At 41.7% G+C, this 27,661-nt stretch overlaps 1 protein-coding gene and 1 pseudogene across 5 annotated transcripts in view; one reads left to right on the top strand and one right to left on the bottom strand.

The window, feature by feature from the left end:
• SFXN1 (sideroflexin 1) overlaps positions 1-26,758 on the bottom strand; it is a 46,565-nt gene extending 19,807 nt beyond the window's left edge. For 2 of the 5 annotated variants that reach the window (XM_060296621.1, XM_030829893.2), the window contains exons 1-3: positions 26,613-26,733; positions 25,279-25,384; positions 11,377-11,549 (exon numbers count right to left, since the gene is read on the bottom strand). In XM_060296621.1, the coding sequence (XP_060152604.1) occupies positions 11,377-11,540 (164 nt within the window). In that variant the 5' untranslated portion in view covers positions 11,541-11,549; positions 25,279-25,384; positions 26,613-26,733. Of the gene's footprint in view, positions 1-11,376; positions 11,550-25,278; positions 25,385-26,612 lie in introns of all 5 variants that reach the window. The other 3 variants (XM_060296625.1, XM_060296624.1, XM_060296623.1) reach the window with 3 other exon arrangements.
• On the top strand, positions 19,944-20,399 carry LOC132597036 (nuclear transcription factor Y subunit beta-like; annotated as a pseudogene).
• Positions 26,759-27,661: the final 903 nt, after the last annotated feature.

The following is a 27,661-nucleotide window of genomic DNA, read 5'->3' as shown; positions in this document are numbered from 1 at the left end:
TTTGTTTTAAATGACATTTAAAAATGTACTTTGAACTCTGTAAATGCTAAGATATTTTTAACTCGTTAGACAAAATCTGTAGCAATCAAGAATGTGAATTCATTTTTAAACCTATAGTTTGAAAATCTAGATAAGAAAGGCTCACTATTTTTCCTCTTTATCAAAGAAACACATATTCATTGCAAAAAATTTAGAAAATACAGGAATTCATTAACACAATTAAAATCATTCAAGCCTCTCCCAACTTAGCACCACTAGCAATGCTTTGGTAAATGCCCTTTCAGGCTTTTATTGGATCTATTATACATGATATTTTTATTTAAAGGCATGGTATCAAATCACCTTTTTTATTCAATAATATTTTGTAAACATTTCTCTATATCTTTAGATATTCTTCTATATCATCTGTACTGGGTTGAATAGTGTCCCCCCCTAAAATTCTTGTCCACCTGGAACCTCAAAATGTGACCTTATTTATAAACAGGGTCTTTGCAGATGTAATTACATAGTTAAGATGAGGTCATGCTGGATTGGCGGGGGCGGGAGGGAGCAGATCAAATGATTGATGCCTTTATACAACCAAGTGCAGCCATGCAAAGAAGGACATGTGATGACAGAGGCAGAGATTTGAGTGACGTAGTTACAAGCCTAGGGCCACCAGAAGCTGGAAGAGGAAAGGAGGGATTCTGCCCTAGAGCCGTCAGAGGGAGCAGAGCCCTGCCAACACCTTGATTTCAGACTTCTAGAGTCTGGAACTGTGAGAGAATAAATTTCTCTGTTGTATTAAGCCACTCAGTTTGTGGTAATGTGCTATGGCAGCCTTAGAAATTATACCAATCCCCTACTGTTGGACATTTTAATTGCTTTTAACCTTTTCCATTGGTAAGGGATAAGGAAGTAAATATCCTTATAAATAAAACTTTTCCCCCATCCAAGATTATTTAGAAAGAAATGAGTACATTTGCTGAGACAAAAGCTATGTAAAATATTAAAACTGTAAATATATCTTTTATCCTTTTCCTCTACTTGAGTATGTCTTTTTTTTTTTTTATCCTCAGCAGCAGTAGCATCATTATTATTTAGGTAACCTGTTATATTCTTTATACAATGTGGATAATTTTGTTTAGTTATGTTATCTGCCACCCTGAAAATTTTTATGATTATGCAGTCAGGTAGGAACAAATGGAGTTCCTGCCTAGAAAGGCGTGACCCACTTCAAGATTATAGGTATGTTCACCTATATAGTTCTTTGCATTTTCCTAATAGTTTTTTTTTTTGGTCACAGTTTTAAGCTATTTGAAATTTATCTTAAGATATGAATATGTGAAATTGCTTAATTTTAGATTCCAGTTGGCTGGTCTGCCCTTCCAAGACCAAGATTTCAATGCTATATTTACCATCATGAACTTTTGTGAATGTTAGGCTGGACTTTCTACAGTGTGCCCATCATCTACACCTCGTGCTGCCAAACCCACCATTTTAACTGAGGGTCCCTTTGAATATCTGGTAGAGCCATGGTCCTTCACTCCACTACTCTTCGTCTGCTTTCTCAAAAGTGCCTTACTTACACCCAGTAATTTGTTCTTCCAGGTAACTCTTACAATTATTTTGTTAATGTTATAGGGGATCGCAATTGTATTTTGACCAAAACTATATTAAGCTGAAGAGAACTGCTATCTCTACAGCAATAAGACTTTCTATCCAGGCCCACCGCATGTTTCTCCAGTTACTCAAAGGCATCCTTTAATGTCGCCCAGTGGTCTGTACTTGCCTCCTACTTCTGGGTAAGTTAATTCCCAGGTATTTTATATATATATATATATATATATATATATATATATATATATATATAGTTCTTAGGAATGAAATTGAAAAACACTGTCTAATAGAAAACAAACCTACGGTTACCAAAGGGGAAAGCATCTTTTTGTGTTCTATGTCCCCATAACATTAAAAGAAATTAAATCTCTTTATTAAGGTATCATTTAAATATTATAAAAGTCATTCATTTAAGTATACAATTTGATGAGTTTTGAAAAATGTACACGGTGGTGTAACCACCTTCAGAATCATGGTATAGAATATTTTCATCTCCCCCAAAGTTCCCTCAGGCCCCTTAGGAGTCATTCCCTGCACTGCCCAGCAACCATAGATCTGCTTTCTACCACTACAGTATTGCCTCTGAGAATTTCACATGAATGGAATCATACGAGCAAGTAGTAGTATGTGTCTGGCTTCTTCAACTTTGCATAGTGCTTTCAGATGCATCTTTGTTGTATCAGTGACCGGTTAATTGCTGAGTGGTACTCCATTCAATGAATGGACCACAGGTATTTATCAATTCTCTTTTTAGCCATTCTAGTAGGTAGAAAATGGTATCTCATTGTGGTTTTTGTTTTGTTTTTCATTTTTAGACATTCCAATGTATACTCTTTTCTTCCAGTTTCGTTGAGATATAGTTGACATACAGCACTGTCTAAGTTGAACGCATCCAGCATAATGACTTGACTTACATACATCATGAAATGATCAGCACAATAGTTTAGTGAACATTCATCATCTCATACAGATACAAAATTAAAGACAGAGAAAAAAAATATTTGTCCTGCTGATGAGAACTCAGACTTTACTCTCGTAACAACTTTCATATATAACGTACAGCAGTGTTAATTCTATTTACCATGTTGTACATCACATCCCAAGTACTTATTTATTTTATAACTGGAAGTTTATACCTTCTGACTGCCTTCAGCCAATTCCCCCTCTCCCAACCCCCGCCTCTGGTAAGCACAAATCTGATCTCTTTTTCTATGCGTTTGTCTGTCTGCTTGTTTGTTTTTGAAGTATAATTGACCTACAACACTATGTTAGTTCCTGGTACACAACACAGTGATTCGGTACTTCTGTACATTTCAAAGTGATCACCACGATAAGCCTAGTTACCATCTGTCATCTTACAAAGATATTAAAATTATAGTTATTGACATAGCCCCACACTGTACTGTACCTCATGTATACCTGTGACTCATTTATTTTGTAATTGGGAGTTTGAACCTCTTAATCTCCCTCACCAATTTCTCTCCTCCCCCCAACCCCCTTTCCTATGGCAACCACCTGTTTGTTCTCCGTATCTATGAGTTTGCTTTTGTTTTATGTTCATTTGTTTTATTTTTTAGATTCTACATGTAAGTAAAATCATACAGTATTTGTCTTTCGCTGTCTGACTTATTTTCACTTAGCATAATACATGCAAGTCCATCTGTGTTGTTGGAAATGACAAGATTTCATTCTTTTTTATGGCTGAGTAATAGATGTTTTACATATCTATATATACCACATCTTCTTATCCATTCACCTATTGATTGGCACTTACATTGCTTCTATTATCTTGGCTATTGTAAATAATGCTGTAATAAACACAGGGGTACATATATCTTTTTCTAATTAGTGTTTTTGTTTTCTTTGAATAAATACCCAGGAATGGAATTGCTGGATCGTACAGTAGTTCTATTTTTAATTTTTAAAGAAACCTCCATACTATTTTCCATAGGTGGCTGCACCAATTTACATTCCCACTAAAAGGGCAGAAGGGTTCCCTTTTCTTCACATCCTCGCCAAAAGTTGTTATTTGTTGTCTTTTTGATTCTGACAGGTGTGAGGTGATATTTCATTGTGGTTTTAATTTGCATTTCCCTAGCAACTAATGATGTTCAGCATCTTTCCATAGGCTTACTTGATATTTCTGTATTTTCTTTGGTTTAGTGTCATCAGCCTATTCAAATCTTTTGACCATTTAAACAAATTGGGTTGGAATGAAAAGAATTCTTTATCTCTTCTGGACATAAGTCCTTTATGAGCTATACGTTTTGCAAGTATTTTCTTCCAGTCTGTGAATTGCATTTTTGTTTTCTAAACAGTGTCTTACGAAGTGGAGAGACATATCTTTTCCCTTATTGTTCATGCTTATGTCTTATCTAAGAAACCTTTGCCTATCCCAAAGTCATACAGATTTTATCTTGTTTTCTTCTAGAAATTTTACAGTGTTAGCTTGTATATTTAGGTCTATCATCTATTTCAAGTTATGTTTATGATTTTGTTTAAAGATTAATACTCTTTTTTTATGTGGAAATCCATTTTTTCCAGAACCACTCATTGAACAGAATATTCTTTCTCTATTGAATTATCCAGACACCTTTATTTAAAAATCAATTGACTATATATGTTTGAGTCTATTTCAGGATCCTCTATACTGTTCCACTGATCTATATATCTATACTGTTTTGATTACTTGAGCTTTACAGTAAGTCTTGAAATCATGCATTTAATATTTTTGTTGCTACTGAAAATATGATTTTTAAAATTTCAACTTCCAGTTGTTAATTGTTACTATACAGAAACCCAACTGATTTTTGTATATTGATCTTATATCTTGTGACTGTGCTAAACACTCTATTTGCATTTTTGGTAGATTCTTTCTATATAGATGATCATGTTTTCTGTGAATGAAGAGAGTTTTAGTTCCTTTCCTATCTGTACATCTTTTATTTTTGTTACTCTTTTTTTCTTATTGGACTAGCTATGCTAGTCCAATGCTGAATAAACGTAGTGAAAGCTGAACTCCCTGCCTTGTTCCTGATCTCAGGGGGAAAGTTTTCATTCTTTCATCATTAAGTTTGGTGTTAGTTATAGGCTTTTCTTAGATGTACTTTATTCCTTCTATTCCTAGTTTGCTGAGAGTTTTATCATGAAGGGATGTTGGATTTTGTCTGCTTTTTCTGCACTTATTGAGAAGACTGTATGTTTTTCTGTCATAGTCTACTGATACAGTGATTTCCAAATGTTAAAATGAACTTGCAGTCTTGTGACGAACCATATTTGGGTTCTGCTTATTTTGGGTATTATCCCTTTTAAAGATGGCTAGATTTAAGTTGTAAATTTTGTTGAGGAGTTTTTGTGTCTATGTTTATGAGGGATATTGGTCTGTAATTTTTGTCTTGTAATCCCTTTGGTTTTGCTATCAGTGGTCTCATAAAATGGATGAAGAAGGGCTTCCCTGGTGGCCGAGAGTACGCCTGCCAATGCAGGGGACACAGGTTTGTGCCCTGGTCCGGGAAGATCCCACGTGCCGCGGAGCAGCTGGGCCCGTGAGCCATGGCCGCTGAGCCTGCACGTCCGGAGCCTGTGCTCTGCAATGGGAGAGGCCACAACAGTGAGAGGCCCACGTACCGCAAAAAAAAAAAAAAAAAAGGATGAAGAAGTCTTTCCCCCTCTTCTATTTTCTGAGAAAGTTTGTGATGGAATTGATATAGTTTCTTTCTGTGAAGAAATAATTTCTTTCACCTGTGATGCTAATTGGCCTTGGAGATTTTTGTGGGAAAGTTTTATTTTTATTTATTTATTCTGCCATCTTGCTCTTTGTTTTCTGTTTGTCTCATCTCTTCCTTGTTCCTTTTTTTTCTCTTTCCTTGCCTTATTTTGGATTGAGTCAATTTTGGTAATTTATATATTCATAGAAGGCTAGACATTTCACGAATATTTCTAAAATTTTTAGCAAAGAGCTACATAGTAGGCTTCATTTTTTTAAAAAAATTAACTTATTTTTGGCTACGTTGGGTCTTCATTGCTGCGCACGGGCTTTCTCTAGTTGTGGTGAGCGGGGGCTACTCTTCGTTGCGGTACACGGGCTTCTCATCGTAGTGGCTTCTCTTGTTGCAGAGCACGGGCCCTAAGCGCATGGGTTTCAGTAGTTGTGGCTTGCGGGCTCTAGAACGCAGGCTCAGTAGCTGTGGCACACAGGCTTAGCTGCTCTGCTGCATGTGGGATCTTCCCCGACCAGGGATCGAACCCATGTCCCCTGCACTGGCAGGAGGATTCTTAACCACTGTGCCACCAGGGAATCCCCTTCATTTTTATATTTCTATTTCTCACAGGCAACTTTCTTATCTTCTTGTTACATACTTTGAGTTTTATTTATTTATTTTATATTGATTAGATGTGCCAGAGGCTTATCTTTCTCTGGGCTTATCAGAGAACCAGTTTTTCATGTATTTTTCAATTCTGTTAATTTCTGACCTTAAAAAAATGACCTTCTCTCTGTTTTCTTTGAAAAACAGTCTATATAGTGGTTAACAGCATGAACTGTGGAGTCAGACTGTCTGAGTTTCTATGCTGGCTCTGCCACTTAACAGTGGCAGGACTTTGACTTTTGTGCCTTAGTTCTTTCATCTGAAAAATGGGCATAACGAGAGCACCTACCTTCAAGGGCTGCTGAGGTGTAAATGAATGCACATGAAGTGCTTCAGGCAGTATCATTACACAGCATGTGCTATTGCTATTTTCTTTTTATTATTTTGTGCTGTTCTTTAATTTCTTAAGCTGAAGTCTCAGTTCATTTGTTGTAAGCCTTTAACGTTTAATCAGAGAGACATGTAAAACTATAAACTTCCACTCAGAGTACAATTTTGACACAATTCCTTAAGTTTTCATATTAATTTTCTCATTATTTTTACTTTGTAATTTTACTTTTGGTTTTTCTTTTTGTACAAAGTACTGAACAATTCTGACGTGATTAATCAAGTTCTGTCTGTATTTCTAACAGTCTTTTCTTTGTATATTTTGATGTAACATTAACTAGTTCATGAATACCAAACATGGTCAGTTTATAAATATCAAATTTTTCTGATCTATTCGCCCTGAACTGAATTTTGTCCGATTTTCATACAGCTTCCTTTTTATTTGCAGTTACCTTCGTCCTGCTTTGTAATGTTAGCCATTTTTATTACCTCCCTTTGGATTCATACTAAAATAGTACGTTGGTATCCCATGAGGACTACAGATTATTGGTATTCATATTCCTTGAAGGTACACTGTACATGATACTTCCTTGACTCCAACTAACCCTTTGAGCTATTCTCCTCTGAGAGTTCACAGCTAATTTGTCTCTTAGTGGGTAGGGGGAGAACGCTGGGGTATTTCTTATCCATTAATTCACAAATTGGTTTTACTGATGAATATATAGATAAAGATATAGATATAGATATATAGATATATAATGAATATAAAAGCAGCATTACACCTAATCCCCAGTGGAGCAATTTATGACACAGACTTTAAGGGTTTTATATTCCTTAAAAGGTGAAGAGAAAAGAAGGTGAGGTGCTCAACGATTCTTGGAGGAAGTCATTGTATTTTTCCATGCACAGTGACCTCATACAGAGATTAGTCATGTAGCTAGCAACTCTCATGCATTCTGATTGGGATGTCATGTCACTGTTGAGCTTTTTAAGTGTTTTTACACAATTTTAAAGTCTCTGATTTTAATAGAGGGTTTTAATCCCTTTTACACATACTGTTATTACTAAGCTGTCTGGCCTCCTCCATCTTGTTTTACGTTATTTTAAAAGCTTCTATGACAGTTTTTTGGTTTTACCTTTAGTTATACTTATTACGCTGTCTTTGTTTTTATGCCTTTAGGGTTTTAGAAGATATATACTAAGATTTAACTTGACTAGTGGTTACCATTAAGATTCTCAAAACCGGGCTTCCCTGGTGGTGCAGTGGTTGAGAGTCCGCCTGCCGATGCAGGGGACACAGGTTCGTGCCCCGGTCCGGGAAGATCCCACATGCCGCGGAACGGCTGGGCCCGTGAGCCGTGGCTGCTGAGTCTGCGTGTCTGGAGCCTGTGCTCCGCCAACGGGAGAGGCCACAACAGTGAGAGGCCCGCGTACCGCAAAACAAAAAAAGATTCTCAAAACCATTCTAAGATACCTTTCTCTAACATGGTAAAGGGCCAAACCATACATACTTTTGAGTCCACCTCCTATTTAAGATAAATATTTGGTATACTTTTAATTCCCCCTCTTCCTTTTTTTTAATCAAAAAAAATTTTTTTTTGATACTACAATCTAGGGCTTTAGATTCAGATAGCTATTACTATTTTTTACAAAACACTTAAAACTTCTTTTTGCCTATACATTGCTTTATAACTAGAAATGTAACAACTGTTTCTATTTTAACAGTTTTGACATTCATCACTAGTCTATTTATATTACAGCTTTTTTTTTAACTGTAATACAGTATATAACATAAAGTTTACCATCTCAACCATTTTTAACTGTACAGTTTTGTGGTACTAAGCATATTCATGTTATTGTCCAACTACTGCCACCATCCATCTATCTCCAGAATGTTTTCATCGTCTCCAACTGAGACTGTATTCGTTAAACAGTAACTCCTGATTCCCCGGCCCCCTAGGCCCTGGCAACCACCATTCTATTTTCCCTCTCTATGAATTTGGCTACTCCTGGCACATTATATAAGTAGTATTGTACAATAATTTGTCCTCTTCTGACTGGCTTATTTCACTTAGCATAATGTCTTCAAGGTTAATCCATGTTGTAGCACGTGTTAGGATTCCCTTCCTTTTTAAGGCTGAATAGTATTCTATTGCGTGAATATATGACGTTTTATTTTTCCATTCATCCATCCATGGACACTTGGGTTGCTTCCACCTTTGTCTATTATGAGTAATGCCACTATGAACACGGGTGTGCAAATATCTGTTCAAGACCCTGCTTCCCATTCTTTTGGGTATATACTCAGAAGTAGAATGGCTGGATCATATGGTAATTCTATTTTGAATTGTTTGAGGAATCACAATATACTATGGATTTCCTAGTTTTGAACTCAATTTTGCTTCATCTCCTGACCTCTCAAGAAGGATTTATGAGGAGTTTATTTTTGATGTTGTTATGTATTTTTCTGTTGCCTCTGTAAACAGAGACACTCTGGTATAAAATTCCTGGGTTACATGCTTTCTCCTGGAAACTCCTCGGCACACGTTCCTTTACTGTCCTCTGGCACTCAGTACATAGATAAGAAGATTGAGACTTCTCTGTCATTTGTTCTTTTTTAATAACTTGTTTTCACTGTTTGAATGCTTACGAAATTTTTAGAAGTTGGTTTGTAGAAAAAAGAAAAAAAAAATCTCCATACGTGGGTCTCTTTGCCTGAAACAGGGTGAGCCTAATTTGTGGATGTCTGTCCTCACTACAGGACAATTCTTTTATCTACTTACTATGACATCTTTCGCATTTTTCTAGTTTCTCCTTGAGAAGCATCAATAAATTATATCTTCACTCTCCATCCTCTAGTCCCCTGAAATATAATCCTTTTCACACTCTCACCTTTTCATCTATATCAGGAGTTGACAAACTACAGCCCACGCCTATTTCTGAATAGCTGGTGCGCTAAGAATGGTTTTTCCATTTTTAATGGGTGGTGAACAAGCAAAACAACAGAGGATGAGACTGTAGGGCCTGCACAGCTGAAAATATTTATCATCTGGCCCTTTGCAGAAAAAGTGTGCCGACCTCAGATCTTCACCCTTGGAGAGTGACTCAGGTTTATCCCCAGCATCTCTGTTTCCACTTTTTTCTCGGTACCATTGATGTCATTACTTCTCCACCGCTGCCTCCAGTGAAGATTTTAATTTTGCTCTTACAAGTTTAGGGGCTTTGCAATCGCTTTTATGGCTTCTTTTCAACTCCTCTAGCTGTCTTTACATCTCCACCTCTCCTCTTTTTATGGCTTTTATTCCAGCATCATGGAACATTGACTTGCCGGAATTCTGAAATGCGCTTCTGCCGTCTTCCTCTGCCTCGTTCCTCAGGACTTGCTCGTAGGGCTCCAGGACGTTCTGCTTCCCAGGGAGCCCTCTTTCTGCACGGCTGCGCATGCTAAGACCTGGCCAGACTCACTGTTTGGTAACAAAGTTTATCGACCGCCCTTGGTGGCCTCGCTGACTACCCATGTGACAGTCAAATACGTGCCTTGCATGGATTATTCTTGGCATGTTTAGGCTCACAGCTCCCACTAATCCAATTCTCAGTGTATGGCTGACTTTCCCTGAGAGCAGGAGTCAGCAAACTACTGTCTGTGGCCTGTATGGCTGGCTAGCTAAGAGTGATTTTTACATCTTTTAAAGGATTGTAAAACAACCAACCAACCAAAAAGCCCTGGAAAACAAACAAACAAGCAAGCAAACCCCCAAGACACTAAGACTAGGCAGAACATTTAGAATAAGACAGAAATCCTCTGTAGTCCACGAAGGCTGAAATATTTCTTATATGGTCTTCTATCAAGAAAGCTGCATGTCCATCAGCAGATGGATGGCTAAAGAAGATGTGGCACGCACACACACACACACACACACACACACACACAGGAATACTACTCAGCCATAAAAAAGAATGAAATCCTGCCATTTGCAGCAACATGGATGGACTTGGAGGGCATTATACTAAGTGAAATAGGTCAGACAGAGAAAGACAAATGCTGTATGATATCACTTATATGTGGAACATATACATATATATACAACAAACTAGTAAATGTAACAAAAAAGATGCAGGCTTGGGCTTCCCTGGTGGCGCAGTGGTTGAGAGTCCGCCTGCCAATGCAGGGGACACGGGTTCATGCCCCGGTCCGGGAAGATCCCACATGCCTGAGAGCCATGGCCACTGAGCCTGCGCGTCCGGAGCCTGTGCTCCGCAACGGGAGAGGCCACGACAGTGAGAGGCCCGCGTACCGCAAAAAAAAAAAAAAAAAAAAAGATGCAGGCTCACAGATGTAGAGAACAAACTAGCGGTTATAGTGTGGCGGGGCAACATAGGGGTGGGGGAGTGGGAGGTACAAACTATTGGATGTAAGATAGGCTCAAGGATGTATTGTACAACACGGGGAATATAGCCAATATTTTGTAGTAACTGTAAATGGAGTGTAGCCTTTAAAAATTGTATTAAAATATTAAATAAATTAAAAAAAAAAAGAAAGTTGTGACCATTGCCTTAGAGCATGTCTCTTCTCTCACCTCATGCCTGGCTTTTTGAACTGACAGAGTCCATCCCAAACCTACAAACTGTGTCACCAGCATCCTTCCCATCTGAGCTACTGTACGCGGGGTTTATTCCCTGGGGCTTAATCTGAGAAGAAGCGAACAACCTACCCTAATTCTTGACGACTTGCTTTTCGTAAGATGCAGTCTCTATCTGGAGACAGAAAGTTGTGGATGCAGGTGTGGTTGTATTGTCGAGCAGAAGGCAGGGCTCTAGAAAGGGGACCTCACGGATTCGCACCTATGAGTTGGAGGGACGGCTGGCTTATTTTCAGGTTACTACGCACCCTGGGTATCTGTGTTAAGTGTCAACAATGGGGAATGAAACACGTCTTCCTATTTCTTACATTTTTTTTTTTTTATAAAAAGGAATCAATTGCAAAAAAAATGTTGAAAAATCCCTAAGGGAAGGTTTAAAGACAATAGGCTAACATGATGATCTATTCATATATTAAGCCCCAAAGCATACTTGTTAATGTTACCTGTAATCATGCACTACTTTCCTTGCATCCTCTAGTTGTTCGTTGGTTAACAGAATATTCCTGGGATCAGTTACAGTGAAGAAATGACTGGCTCGTCCAATGAAAGTGCTTTGATCCCATCGAGGCTCCTTGATGTTAATGTTTGGTGGAAGTTCTCCAGACATTGTCCTGGACTGTAGAGGGTCAAAAGGACAGGCCTAGTTAAGACTTACAAAGTCACTACACATTGAGGAACTTTGTAGTCACACTGATCTTCAAATAAAGAGTTATTTACATTACATTCCTATTTATGAAAATAATTTTGCTATACATGGCAGAAAGGCTATTTAAATCCAAAGCTAAATTTGTCTGTAAATCTCAATTTATCTTAACCAAATTTCAGTGATTTCCCACATAGTTCTTTTTATGAGGACATAGTATTTCATCATCCCTTACTTTGGAAATCTGTTCTTCAGAAAAAAATATAAAGAGTTAAAAATAACATTAACAATAACAGTGTCTGAAGTCTGAAACACTTTTTCTGGATGAAAGAACCAACGTCAAACTACTGCGGCATTTTGGTTTACTAAATTTGTTTTTCCTACAAGTAGAAGTGACTAATTATGCCAAAAGGCTTACATGCTAAAAAGTCTAGAATTAAAACAAGATTCAGATTCATTCAGCCTTATTCAGCGTATAAACCACCAATCAAAAATGAAAAATTATTCTCCTCAATCTAACAGAGTCATAGTGGGAAAAACACACTTTGACAACCCCATAAATAGTAATAACATAGAGCATATTATTTTCCTCATAAAATACTTATTTTCTGGCTAAGAACCATTACTTCTTTCGAAAGTAACTAGTTTCTTTCGCTGAGTAATATACGCTTATTTTTAGAGCTGCTTTGTATTGCTGTAATACGTGCTTATTGTAGTATTTTGAATAATATAAGCTTATTGTAGAAAATAAAGAAACAAAATCTGCTATAATTTAGCCATGCTGAAATAACCATTGTTGATGTTTTGATATATTTCCTTGCAGACATTTTCTATACATATTATCCTCTAACTAAAAAAATAAAGTTGATATCATACTCTATATTTTAATATCTTGACTGTTTCCTGCTGTACTTATTTCACGAGCACTCCCTATGGCACTAAATATTCATTTCAGGTATTTAGCAACACCTTCAACCTTTATGTTATTTTCAGTTTTTCACCATGAAAAATAATGCTGTATCCTTGTCTATTAATTTTTTTCCTCATAACTGGTGACTTCCTTCAACTAGATCTCTCTATGTGATATTAGCAGGTCAAAGGATCTTATCACTATAAAGGCTTCAAACCATTGCTTTCTCACACCTCTTTCCTCTTTCTATATTTCTAATATTGGTTCTTATAGTGGCTTTCTTTTCCAGGTATTTTTCATGAAGTTATTTTTCAGAGCTTCACTAGATCATAGGTCTGTTAAGATGTCAGGTGCAGACGCCTGCCATTTGAACTTTACCAGAATCTCAAATTAACACATTTCATGGCCCACTGGATCAAAATCAAGCATGTTAGGCCCAGAGATGTGAGGAATCTAGTATATGTAAAACAGCTGGTCAGTTGAGAGTAAGAAAGTAAAAATCAGCCCCATTATTCATAAAGCAGGCTGGGATGACAAACACAGATAAAGTCAGCTGCAAAGCTAATAGGAAACCATATTTCTCCCAAGGTCACACTGAAGCTAAAAGGTGTCCTAACAACCCCCTTCTTTGGGTGACCACTGCTTTCTTATCTCATTGAGAAACCCTGTTCTCCACAATCACAGACTGTCAGAAACTTTGCTGTTTGAAATCATACTAGGAAGAATGAATCATCCCACTTTAACACAGAAAAGGAGCCTGGATTTCCAGCCCAGATGCAGAGTTTCAGATTAGGGAGTTTCTGGACACAACATTCCACGTCTTTTTTCTTTTTTTAAAAAATTAATTTATTATTATTATTATTTTGGCTGTGTTGGGTTTTCGTTGCTGCACGCGGGCTTACTCTAGTTGTGGCGAGCAGGGGCTTCTCTTCCTTGTGGTGCGTGGGCTTCTCATTGCGGTGGCTTCTCTTTGTTGCGAAGCATGGGTTCTACGTGCATGCGCTTCAGTAGTTGTGGAAGGCAGGCTCAGCAGTTGTGCCTTGCGGGCTCTAGAGCACAGGCTCAGTAGTTGTGGCGCACAGGCTTAGTTGCTCCACAGCATGTGGGATCTTCCCGGACCAGGGCTTGATTGAACTTGTGTCCCCTGCATTGGCAGGAGGATTCTTAACCAGTGCGCCACCAGGGAAGTCCCTTCCATGTCTTTCTTAACTCTGTAGTTTCCAAGGAAACTTTGTAGTTTCCAGGTCATGGGCTACTTCACAGTTCAGATCTTTACACCCAGCCCTGCTTTGAGCCAATCAAAATATTGCTTCATTAAACTTCCCTAAGTTCCACCATTCTCCAAGATGCTCTGAAAGACCTATCTTTTCCTTTGTTGGTGAGACACTCCCAGTTCCTCCAGTGTGTGGTCTCCCTCATTGAAATACACATGACTTTGTTTAACTAAGGTTTGTCCCTGCTGGTTTTCAGTCAGCTGGGCTATGATAAGAGAAGTGTCTAAATTTCAAATTAGGACACCTCTAAGCCATGAACGTCAAGTCCAGGGATGTAAGGATATAATTTTCACTTCAAAGAGCTGTGTCATTGTATGAAGAAATGTCTCAATTTTGAATAAGAATGTACCAAATGTATTATTTATAAAACATACAAAAAGTCAAACAAAAACTCTAATTCACACCCAGACTTGTGTTTTCAGACTTGTGTTTTTAGACTTGTGTGCAGGGACCTAGGGCTCTGCTGAGGCATGCTAGTGACCTGCAGGGAGTGGAGGGGATTAAAGCAGGTGGGTTCTGAGCCCCTGAGTTTATAGTCAACTAGAGCAGGTCTGCTTTCATCTGCTCTCTACATCTGGGTTTTATGGCAATGATCATTTAAAGGGAGGGTTCTAATGCTTGAGGGTTGGCGGGGGGGGGGAAGAAAAAGCAAAAAAGAAAAAAGTTGAAAATCACTATAGGAGAGGAAAATCTGAAGATCTATGAGACGATTCATAAAGGTCCAGAAGGTTTCAAGCTTTTTTTTTTTTTTTTTACTCCAGTTTCCTAAGTCAGCCCCGGTATCCATTTGATTAGTGCCTCTTCAACTATGTCCGGTGAAGGACATGCTTTGGTTGTTCTAATTTCCGGTCCCATCATGAACCAATACTTTTGTAAACTATATTAAAAATAAATTTTGAAAAAATGAAATAAAAAAGTGGGACACATACAAAAGCCCCCATTTTTATTATTAGGTTCAGCAGATATACTAGAACTCTATCATATTGTTATGAAAGTTCCTAAATGCTTACCCCCAATTTCTGTATTTTCCCCAATGTGAGGACACTGGCCTCGTCCAAGGGTCATAATTTGAATTTACACTTAGGCGTATAGATCACAATTTGTTTCTATACTTAAACGTCACCAAATAAATGCTACATATAATCATGTAACTAGAAAAGACAGACAATCTGGTCTAACTCACTTCTGTTTTTGAATGGACCACTAGAAGGTATAATTCTTACCCTCAAGTAGATCGCATACTAAATACAGAACAGATGAAATTCTGACCAGGACAAAACTTTTAGCTTTGTTTTTTCTTTAAGGTCTAGAAAGTGCTCCTACCTTTAGTGTTCACTGACTGGGCACCCACCACGTGACAGATTCTTGGGCTAAATCAGTGAACAAAAGACAAAAATTCCTGCCTTGGTGGAGCTGATGTTGGGTGCTGGCAATGGAAGGCTAGACAGACAATAAACAAGGTAAGCCAAGTATCCACTATATTAGTAGGTAATAAATGGTTTGGGGAAGAATCACAATGGGAAGCATCATGAGGACAGACTGCATTTTTAAACAGGGCAGTCGGGGTAGGCCTCATGGAGAAAATAACAATGGGGCAAGCTCAAAAAGAAGTGAGGAACTGAATCATGTGCGTATCCAGGGGAGCAGCATTCCAGGGAGAAGGAACAGACATTGCAAAGGCCCTGAAGCAGGTGTCTTCAAAGAACAGCAAGAAGGCATGCAACTGGGGTGGAGAGAGGAAGAGGGAGGGAGACAGGAGATGAGGGGTCAGAGAGGTATGGGGAGGGGTTTAGTTGGAATCACTCTGTTTGGCACCTCGTGGCCACCGTGAGGCCTTTGCATTTTACCCTGAGGGAAATGGGAGTCATTGGTGGGCTCCAATCAGAGGACTTACAACTGAAAAGGATGTCTCTGGCTGCTGTGTGGAGAACGCAGTGGGGCTATCAGAGTGGATGCAGGAAGAGCAATTGTAAAGCTCCCGCAGGGATCCAGGAGAGGGCTGATGGTGGCGTAGGTGGCAGCAAGGAGGGGCCAGAAGTGCTGACGTTCTGGATACTGTGTTGATGGAGCCAACAGGATTTCCTGACCTCTTGGATGTGGGGTGTGAGAGAAAGAAAAGGCATGACTCCTAAGATGTTTGACTGGAGGAGAAGCAGGTGTCAGGGATCAAACAGCAAGTTCAGGTTTGGATGGATGGAGTTTGTGACGCCTAGGGGACTTCCAAGTGGAGATGTCCAGGAGGCAGTTGCGTACGAGAGTCCAGAGTTCAGAGGAGAGATTTAGTCTGCAGATCTTCATCTGTGAGCAGAGACGGCTGAAACTCAGGCAATGGGAGAGCGACAGACAAGTGAACGTAAACAGAGAAGAGATCCGAGACCTCCAATGTTAAGAGGTCAGGAAAGACTAAGTTATAGCAAAGGAGGCTGAGAAAGAGTGACCAGTGGGTAGGAACTCAGCAGAGCGTGGTGTCCTGGAGGACAGGTGACTACTTGTAGTCCCATCGGCCAAAAGGAAGAACACCTTGGTAGTTGGTTACTCCCATCTTGAGCTAGTGAAGAGGGGGATACAACTCCTGAAGGGCCATCTAGGGAATGGGAACGCTACAAAGATGGTTATCTTGGCAAATTCTAAAAATTCTTAGCAATGGTGATGGCAAGTAGGAAGTGAATGCACAGCACATTAAATGCCCCCTCTTCGGGGCACTGTTTATTCCTGCAAGGTCACCGGCACAGACCGGTGGTTCCTAACCAACAGAACGCATTGAAATCACCTGGAGAGCTTCTGAAAAAGACAAATACTATCGCCGTTCTAGAGATGCAGACCTAGGAGGTCTCACATAAGGCTGGGCATGTGATTCTGCAGGCGCTCTGGGTCTGGACCTCCAGCTCTCTGGGCACCAGGCTGGGACTCTACATGAAGCTGGGAGCTGTTTCCTTCCCTGCATCTTTCTCTGTGCCGCCTATGACTTCCCCCAGGCCTGAGCAATCTGCAGTGCTTCCCAGTGGATACCTGATACTGATTTTTTTCTCATAAAATTGAGTACCAAGCAATATATCTTCCTTTTAAAGTATAATTCTCACTATTTCCCCTTCACACTTAATATATATAACAATAGCACAAACAAAAAATTAAAATGTAGCTTTCATAGAATTGTAGTTCTTAATAACCAACCATCTCCAATTTGTTAAATATAGGGCAAGCTTCAGGTCAAGCTGTTGAACACATGATCTGGTTTTACAACATGGTGCTTCATAAAATAAAGATGTTCTATTGCATAAGAGCTGGAGAGGATCTTAAAAATAATCCACCCAATGTTCTCTTCATGTAGGAAACAGAGGCACAGAGGGGGAAATAACTTGTCCAGGGTGTGCTCCTGGTGATGGTGGCAGAAGGAAGTGGGCGAGGATGCAAAGCCAAACTGACCTCCTGAGCACTGGTCAACCAGTTTACTCTTTCTACTCTATTACTCTCTTTTAGCTATTCCCCTCCCCCCCGCCGCCAAAGTACAGCAATTAATGTCTGCACAGAATTGGTATCTTTGAAGCTCTCCTTTTCTCCTTTCAATAAAAACAGCTTTACTCACACCACGAAGCTCTGCGCTACGCTAACCCTCTGGTGCCTCCATAGTACATGTGAGAAGAATGCTGTGGAGGCCTCACAAAGTCTCTTTTTTGTTTTTAATTGAAGTACAGTTGATTTACAATGTTGCGTTAGTTTCTGGTGTAAAGCAAAGTGATTCAGATATATATATATATATATATATACACCTATGTATGTAAGTATGTGTGTATGTGTGTCTGTATTCTTTTTCAGATTCTTTTCCATTATAGGTTATTATAAGATACGGAATACAGTTCCCTGTACTATACAGTAGGACCTTGTTACTTATCTGTTTTATATAGAGTAGTGTGCCTTCTTAAAAAGGCAAAGAGAAAGGAGATAGATGGGAAAAGGAAACCCCACATTTTCAGAGTTTCTATTGCATACAAGGAACTGGGCTGGATGCTTCCTAAGAGTGCAAGCCCCTACCATGTGCCAGTGGCAGAAGAGTCTATGTCAGTTTTCGCAACGCTGTGCTTTACGCATATTGTGCACGTTTCACAGAAGAGGAAAGTAAGATTCTGAGACGTCACTCACAGCTACCCCCTTATCTCCCGGCAAGGGAGGAAGCAGGCTTATCATCAGACGACAGGCCAAGCCCACCAAGACCCCAACACTGAACGCTCATACTGATCCACTTCGTATAGACTTGGGGTGGGCAGAATCGTGCCCGCCCAAAGATGTCCACCTCCCAACCGCCACAGGATCTGAATCGATTACCTTACGCGGCAAAGGTGGCTGCTGGGATGATTAAGTTAAGGCTCTTGAGACTAGGAAACCACCTTGGATTATCTAGGGGGGCCTGTTAATCACAAGGGTCCTTATAAGAGAAAGAGGCAGGCAGGAGAGGCAGAATCAGAGAAGTAGATGTGACAAGGGACAAGCAGAGCTTGGAGTGATGCCATGAGCCAAGGCAGGTGCACAGCTTCTGGAAGCTGGAAACAGCAGGGAAACAGATGCTCCCTTGGAGCCTCCAGAAGCAATACAGAACCATTTAGGCTTCTGGCTTCTGACTTCAGAACAGTAAGCTAATACACAGTTGTTTTGTTTTAAGGTACATTTGTGGCAATGTGCTAAATAGCAATAGGCTACTAATTCAGCACTCTTTTCCCCTACTTAAAAGGATTTTATTTTGTAGATAAGTTCATTTAGAAAACAAACTTACGGTTACCAAAGGGGAAAGGAGGGGGGGCGAGGGAGGGATAAATTAGGAGTTTGGGAGTACCATGTATACACTACTATATATAAAATAAACAACAAGGACCTACACCTATAGTTCCCTGTGTGTATAGCACAGGGAACTATACTTGGTATTTTGTGATAACCTATATGGGAAAAGAATCTGAAAAAGAACATATATATATATATATATATATATATATATATATATATATATATATATATATATATATCTCTGAATCACTTTACGGTACACCTGGAACTAACACAACATTGTAAATCAACTATACTTCAATAAAAATAAATAAATAAAAAATTTTAAAAAGAATTTTAGTAGAACCCTATACTGGTGTAAGTAATACCAACTAGACTTGAGCGCCTGTCCTGCCCCCACCAATTTCAAAACCATAAGGCTAATCAGGAATACCATATGAACATTCTTACAAACACAGCTGATCTCAAACCAGATAAAATTTTAATTATTGACTAGGACTCCCATGTTCCAATGAGACAAGCATTTTCACACACCAACCTTCAAGCCCAGGAACAGTTTTCACTTTTTTCCCACTCTAAAAAAATAACCAGTTTCTATAATTAGGGGTCCAGTTTTCAAAAAAAATATTTCTTATTTTGCACTAAAAAAACAGTGCATCCAGGCGCTGCTGCCCTGGATCACTGGTCTCCCTCCAGTTGTGGACCTGGGAGCAGCTCTGCACATCCGGCCAAGACGCAGGGGGCCACGGCTGGGGCTCCTGACCCAGTAGCGGCCTCCGGGGCCAAGGCACACCCATGGCCTTGGTTGCTATGCGGGGGCCCCTGGGGTACATCACCTTCCTACCTGCCTCATCGCCAGGGCTTGGTGGGCTGGTCACTTGGTCGGCGACCTGCAGCATCCAGGACGCCCACCAGCTGCCGGGGTCTGCGCTTTGGGATCATCCGCCCCACAAACTCGGTACCGAGCAGTGGGCCAGGGGCTGGGGCCACCGCGGGCACCTTCGTGGGAAGGAAGCGAAGTCCCAGGGGTGGTAGGGGAAGAAATGGATTTGGTTTCCCCACTGTCTGGTTTATGCATGAAGAGCACAGCCATCCCTGAACTTGTGGTTTCTGGACTTTCCTCTCTGTCTCCTCACCAAGGTTGACGTTGGTCAAAGATCAGATACCTTTCCAGAGAGTTCTTAAGCACCACTGACCACGCAGTTCTGACAGTATTTCATGACAATGTATGGTGACAGTTTAGAACAAGTGCTTCTCAGCTAAGAATTTCTGCAAAGTAGACTGGGTAAGTCATTCTGCTGTACAGCCCTAGCAATGATACTGGGGACCACGCGGATGATTGCAAAGCCACAATGGCTCAAAAGAAAGTTTCAGAGAACAAGGTACATATATGTATATATACATACATATATGTATATATCGTCCAATTTCAGGGGTGGCAGAGATAAGGGAAAATGCCACACCTCCAAGGGACAGACTGCACGGGACACCAAACAATGTGTTCAAGGAAGTGCAAGTGTGTCAGCTTTACAACAAGCCATGCAAGTGAAAGATGCCATGGACAGACTGAGAAGAGATGAGTGGGAGGATCTTCTCTCTGCCACGTCTATCTGAGGCTTTGACAGTTATGCAGAAGGGTGGAAATATCTTCAGAAATTTAGAGGCTATAGAAGGAGAGACAGGAGAGACAGGAAAGGTGGAAATATCACAGCTACAGATTGATTAAGTGAAGAGCTTCCCAAGGAGAAATTTACTAACCAGTGACCAGCTGGTTGAATAGCTGCAGATGGTCAACTGTGGAATGTTACGGTTTACACATAATCATATCAGTAGATTTCTGATGTTCAACAAACTCAGTTTCCATGACCTGAAGAAATGATGGAATAGGGGGTGTAGAGAAGCAAAGGAGGCTGGAAGATTCTGGAACAGAGGCGTTAACAGGAACTGACCTGTGAAAGGAGGTGTCTGTATATTTAAATAGTTATAATGTTGCTTTTTTTTTTTTTTTTTTTTTTTTTGCGGTACGTGGGCCTCTCACTGTTCTGGCCTCTCCCGTTGCGGAGCACAGGCTCTGGATGCGCAGGCTCAGCGGCCGTGGCTCACGGGCCCAGCCGCTCCGCGGCATGTGGGATCCTCCCGGACCCGGGCACGAACCCGCGTCCCCTGCATCGGCAGGTGGACTCTCAACCACTGCGCCACCAGGGATGCCCTATAATGTTGCTTTTTGACACTTGACCAACTGAGGTGTTAATTCTGACTTAAGAATCTTTTTTTAAAATGAATGATTTCAAAGAAAAGTTTGGATTGTAAAGGTATGAAAATATTTTTTTGTATGAGAAAAAAAGTGGGATTCAAAAAAAATTTCTGTAGTGACTGACATCACTTATGCTAAGAAATAAAGTCAAGGCTTTGTTACCGAAAGACAAAATCAATAAACTAAGAATGACAGCTATCTGGGGCCATTAATACTTATAGCATTAGATTGCATTTAAATGAGTCATTCCTAAGGATATTATTTTACAGATTATATACGTTAATACATTAATTAACCCCTCAAAGGGGATAGAAATAATCTCTTAGAGGGGAAAAAAAATCCTGCTAAAATTCAATCTCTTGGCTAAGGGGTTTTGGGTAAATATAGTATCATGAAGCCTCATCAAAACTCATCAAAATGAATTCCTCCAAGTTTTCTTTATTCATTCATTCATAAACAAAATTAATATATGCATTCAGTATGCACTGAAGGCCTCTCCTATACCCAGCACTGGCCTGGCCCTGGATTTGGAAAGACCCACCATGCAGTAAATAAACTGAAAGGCTAACACATTCTAATGAATACAGCCTAAATTTCCCCAAACGTACTTATAGACACCCTTCTCATATAGAGCTCATTATGGGTGGACATCACCCACCTCTGTCCATGCAGTCTTCAACTGAGTTATCAGATTACTAACCTGGGTAAACCTTATTGAAGACTGTGATATGAATGATTGTCATATCCAAATCTGTACACACTTTTCAAAAATATCTATTATTTCAGTGAAGTAAACCTGGTTTAACATCCACAATAACTCAGTCACAGAATTTATAAGTTTTTAAAGCCAAAATGAGTGCCATGACAAAGATTCTCTAGTCATAATATTGTATTACACATTATAGGCCTACTGGAAATGGTACTTAACTCCATCTTTTTTCAAGTCATTATTTAAGTTATATCACAACCTTCATCACCAATTCTGGGAGGGCAATACTGTCTCCCTTTTAGGTTAGATGTTACACAGTCAGTGCACAGCTATGCAAGGGCGAGGACCACCCCCTGACTCAGAGGCCCAGGACCACTTCCCACCACACACAAGCCTTCATGGCTGGTAAACAGTCTGCTCCAATTAGACAACGGTGATCAGTTTCATTGCCAAATAACTTTACTGAACCAGTTGGTTAGTGGAACTTGAATTTCTGGCTCCAAGCCGCACCTCCCTAACTGCCCTGTAACCTGGAATCCTCCGATGGAGGTGATGAGGGCAGGGGTGTGTAGTGGTTAGGGGCTTATGCTGGTGGAGGCAACAGACCTGAGTTCCAATGCCAGCTCCACCGACGGCTCTGTGACCTTGTACACATTATCCCACTGCCCCAAGTTTCTGCATCTTTATCAGCAAAATTAGGATGCTGCTTAATAATAACACTAATGTTTAATAACCACATATCATAAGAGCCCTCCTTATATTACCCCATCTAACCCTCATAAGGGTTTGGTTACAAGGAAGCGGTGCTGCCAGGGTGTGACGTTTTATTACCTGGCTCCAGAATCCCTGCTCCTTGGGGAGGTAGTTCTGACCTGGAAAGCGGCTTCCTGGAAATCCTGATTCAGGAAAGCGGGGGTGGAGCCTAGGAAGGTGATCCTTAAGAAATACACCAGGGGTATCCTATGATCAGCTAAGTTTGGGAAACACTCTGTGGGAAAGGATATAAAACCTATAGATAAATAACCAAATGCCCTACCAGTTAAGGGAAGATTCTTACCCTCTTTCAGGGGCAATAGAAATATTTAGATGACTCCATGGCCACTCAGGCTGGTTGCTGGCTGGGTCCTGTCGAGGAAGGCTCCCTGCCCTGCAGCCTGGTCTGCTGAGTACCTACCCTGCCAAACCACGGAATTGAGAACTGGACTTGAACCACTGCAATCTGGATTAGAGTCCTGACTCTGTCTCTTCCTTTCTAAGCATGTCACTGGGGGAGTCATCTCCCCTCTCTGAACCTCAATTTTCTCGTCTGTAAGATGGAGATGAGAGTTGGCTGACACAGTTGGAAGAATTAGGAAACTGAAGTGTGCAAGAGGGCTTTATTGACCTTTATTAAGTGTAAAGGGCTAAACAAAGGTAGGGTCATTACTAACATGTCATTCTCCAAGCAAGGAATCTCCTGCCCTCATTGGCTCAAGTCCTGCACAGAAACACAGTGGCTGGTAGTATTGGTGGGGTTGGTGGTGGGGGGAGGGTGGGGAATGCAAGGGCACTTGGCTTCCTGAAGATGATGCCTAAGAAAAGTGATTTTCCCTGAGATAAGCTTTATTTCAAACTTTTAGCTACATGCCAAGAAAATGCTTAACTACTGGAAAAAAAAAAAGAATTTTCCAAAACTTCACAGAAAACAAACTAGCAGGGAATGTGCTTTCTCAGGGACTTGGTAAGAAAGACCTTTAACCCTGGCTAAAGATTAACAACGATAATTAAATTATTAAACTGGAAACTTATTGTTAGTTATGTTTTAACTAACATAATGCAGTTGTTTACTGCATTTGAAAGAGTTGAAAAAGAGTCTGGTTGCTCTTGGTTTATTTAGTTAGGGCCAGAGAGGTGTGATGTACCCTATCAAAGTCACTATAGGGGTACATGGCTGAGCACCCATTGTGGGCCAGACACAGGTGTTCCACACGTTACTAGACTGCTGAATTCTCACTTCAGCTAAGAAATTTCCCCCTACTTTGCAGAGTTACTCAGAGAAATCAAGGGCCACGCCCAAGAAGGCAGTTCGGCCTGACTTTATACCCCACTTCTGACCCTTGCGGGGCCAGAAGTGATGTGTCTGGCAAAGGGCAGTCACGTTCGTTGAAGGCACACATTTCCTCATTTGGCTTTGCGATGGTCGTCCACGCACAGCATTTCTCTCTTATGGGCATGGCCACACAAGAGATCAAATTATAGATCAGAGGGGCTTCCCTGGTGGCGCAGTGGTTGAGAGTCCGCCTGTCGATGCAGGGGACGCGGGTTCGTGCCCCGGTCCGGAAGGATCCCACATGCTGCGGAGCGGCTGGGCCCGTGAGCCATGGCCGCTGAGCCTGCGCGTCCGGAGCCTGTGCTCCGCAATGGGAGAGGCCACAACAGTGAGAGGCCCGCGTACCGCAAAAAAAAAAAAAAAAAAAATTATAGATCAGAAAGTTGAATCCTGTGCTAAGAAGCAGATTCTTTCAAAGGGCATTTCCACTCAGCAATGGCTTTCTGTTGCATACCCTCCTCTATTCCAGGGACAGGTCTGCATGGAGACATGGGGCCTGTGTAGTAGAATCAGGAACCCATGGGGAATGAATGCCTTCTGTCTGTCTCCCTGCCACCATACTCCCTGCCTCCACTCCCCATCCACATGGCAGATCCCATTCTTCTATGAACTTTAAAACACCCAGGTAACAATACAATCATTGTTCATACTCTGGTGAACCTCAAGATCAACTTTGGGTTTCTTAATCAATTTCTTATGATGAGTGAAGTTCTTATCCATTTTTTAAAAAAAATTCTATTAGTTTTTACTTGAGATGGTGGTATCAGCCTGTAAAAATAATAAAGTACTCCCGAACTGTAGTATTTTGGACATATTCAGTTGAATATTTTCCCACCTACTTTAAAGAATCAAGTAACAGATTATATATACTAGGTATGAAAATATTTCACAAAGTAATAGCAGTTAACTAAAAACTTAATAACTTTGAACTTTGTATAATTAAGTATAGGTTTGATATGTATTCTGACAATAATTTTTCACTGTCTAGGTAAGAGTCAGCCTTTTAAAAAAATGACTTAGTGCTGATTTCTTACCTTTAACCTCAAACAAAAGGTTGGTTCTATTCACAGTTATACTCCAACCGAATGCATCTAACCACGGCTTGCTTAGTAGGATGTAGATGCCATATTTCATTCTAATGCATCAGAGAGCAAAGAAGTTTTATGATGGATCTGCTCTAAGGGTCACTGCTGCTCTGGTTGTCTTCTCAGCTTCCTCTGCAGGAAGTGAGGAGGGGGAAGGGGTTCCCTCCCTCTGACAACATCTTTCTATACTCATCCACATGGGATTTCATAAAACTTTTACAGAATATTAAAAGCATTCTAAATATTTTCCTGATCCTGAATTACATCTACCCCTTGCTATACAGCTTCTTCTCTGACAACTGCAAGCACAGATACCCCTTTCCTGAAAGCCCATGGGACTTAAATGCTTGCCTGCTCAAGCAAAGCCTTGAATACATACTTAAAGCAATCATATGTTAGAGCTGGATAGAAACCGATATATCCTCCTCTCCAAACACCATCATTTTTTGCAAACTAGACAACTGCAGTCCTGAGGCGAGAAAGGAGCTGCTTGAGGTCCCAGAACCTCCTGGTGGAGCCTCCACTCATCCTCCCAGATTTCCCTCTCAGCTTACAGCTCTTACATGGCAAGTTCAGCACCACAAGAGCTGCAAAGTCTCCTTATTTACCTGTATACCCGCCTTGCACCTATTACAGTGCCTGGAACATGGAAGCAGCTCAGCAAACTGCGGATGGGCAAAGGAAGAGAAAAGCTGGAGACACGCAAGTAAAAATCTAGAAGATGAGGCAGAAGAGAGATTATGACTGAGGAAAAGTAAAAACAAAATGCCATGGGGCTTCAGAAGGCAGTTGCCCATGGAGTGGTTAAGTGCCCGAGCTCTAAAGTCACTCATACTGAGCTTTCTCATTCAGGCACTCAACAAATATTCAGTGAGGGTCTCCCTGGTGCAGGGAACAGACAGATGAGCAAGACAAACAGAGGCCCTGATCACAAGCAGAGAATCAAACAAGCAAGTAAACAGTTAATTTCAACTGGTGACAAATTCTCTTAAGGAAAAAATCACAGGGGTAATCTAACAGAGGATGTGTGCATGAAGGGGCAATTTCAAACAACACAGCCAAGGGAGAGCATCTCTGAGGAAGTAACATGTAAGCTGAGACTACAGATGACCAACTGTGTGACTTTAGGCAGGTTACACAACCTCTCTGAGCCCCAGTTTCCTTCCCCATCTGGATTAGGAAGGCAAGGCCAAGTACCTCATGGGGCTGGAGGAATGTAAAAGTAGATGGACCTGAATCACCTGCAAACTCTTAGTAGGCATTGTGTCTATTGTCATTCTGAGAAGGGTAGAGGCTCGTGACAAGTGGGAAAGCTCAGGCGGTCAGCACGGAAATGCAAGCTCCGGGCAGGATCACTCCTGTTCCCATTACCTGCTTTTCTCTTCCCTACTAGATTGCGAGTTCTAGGGCAGGGGCCAGGTGGTCTCTGATCTCCGAGGCCCCCCTCTGCGCCAGGAGGAGAAGCCAGGAGCTAGGAGCTTGAGGGGCGTGGGGGTCGGTGCCACCGAACCACCGAGCAATCGCTCGCGCCAGTCCCCGCCGTGGCCTGTCCCCGCGGCAGCCATCTTGGGTGTCCTCCCCGCCGCGAGTTTCGTCACGCGGCCGCGGGGACAGCGTGGCAGGGCGCGTGCGGGCGTGGATGGGTGAGCCCCCTCCCATGCCGGGAGACCCACTCCACCGCGGGGGCTCAGAGGGAGCTCGGAGGAGGTCAGGCTGCTAGAGATGGGGAGCTCAGGCATTGGGATGGCAGGGGTCTCCAAGGTGTAGGGACCCCCTGGCACGGGGAGTCTCGGGCATGGCGAGGGGGCTTCTGACCTCCCAGCCCCGGTGTCTCCTGGCAGCCGGCCCGCGGGAGCGCGCCCCCGCTCCAGCCCGCGCCCCTCCGCCAGGCTCCCTGCGCGTTTCCAACCCACAGCACCCGGGTCCGCGGCCCACGACTCACCGCTCCCCCCCGGCCACAGCCCGCGCCGCTCTGGGGACCCGCTCAGCGCCGCCTCCGCCGCCACCGGAAGCGCTTCTCCCGCCACGGCGGCCCTGCGCGCCGCCGCCGTCCGGAGCGCGCCCTCAGAGCGCGTCCCCGTGCGGAGCCCAGAGGCCCGGCTGGGCTGGGCGGCGGCCGCGCGCGGGAGGCACCGGACGCGCCATCGCAGTCGCTGCGCTCTGGAAGCAGCCTCCGCCTGGTCCAGGCGCAATCCTCTGTGCCCGCGCTTTTGCTTCTGGCTCCATCATGAACTCCGAAGTTCACCCTCACCGCGGTGCGGGCTCCGTGCCATGTTTCCCATTTTGGTTTCCCCGAGACCGACCCCTTACTTGATCATTTCTCAGTTCCCAGGGTCTTACATAGTCAGCATCCTCTCATTCATTCATTCAAACCATTGTTTCCCAAAGTGTGGAATTTGGCACCACTGGGGCTACAAGGCGATTTTAGGTGGTACAAGGGCCATGACCTGATTTATGTCTAAACAAGAACCATCATCCTGGCTGCTGTGTGAATAGGCTGTAGAGGAGATGACGTGGAGGCAGAGGAGCCAGTAGGGAGGCTACCCGGGGCTAACCAGGGGAGAAATGACGGTGGCTTGCACCAGGTTGGTAACAGGAGAGGCGGTGAGAATTATTGGATTCCGGGTATATCTTGGAGACAGGTGAAATTTAATAAGTAGTGAAATTAAATCATGTTCATGGATAGGAAGATTCGATTTTTAAAGTCGTAAATTCTCCCCAAATTAACCTAAAAATATAATGCAATACCAAACAAAATTCTGTCAACTCTAGTGGGTATAAGAGTTTGGTGTATAACTTGACAGGGTGACTGTAAAATGTATATGAAAAATAAAGAGCCAGAAATAGCCAAAACTATTTTGAAGAAAAAGAGCAGGGTGGAGTGACTCATCCTATGAACACAGAGAGGTTGTGTGTTTGTGCAGGGATCAACAAATAGTGCAGGCAAATAAGAGGTACCAGACACACACCCTGCACATACAGAAACCTTCT

The sequence above is a fragment of the Globicephala melas genome, chromosome 3 (assembly GCF_963455315.2).
Source record: "Globicephala melas chromosome 3, mGloMel1.2, whole genome shotgun sequence".
Lineage (NCBI taxonomy): Eukaryota > Metazoa > Chordata > Mammalia > Artiodactyla > Delphinidae > Globicephala > Globicephala melas.
The sequence above is the reverse complement of the archived record's forward strand: the minus strand, read 5'-3'. Positions and strand labels throughout refer to the sequence as shown.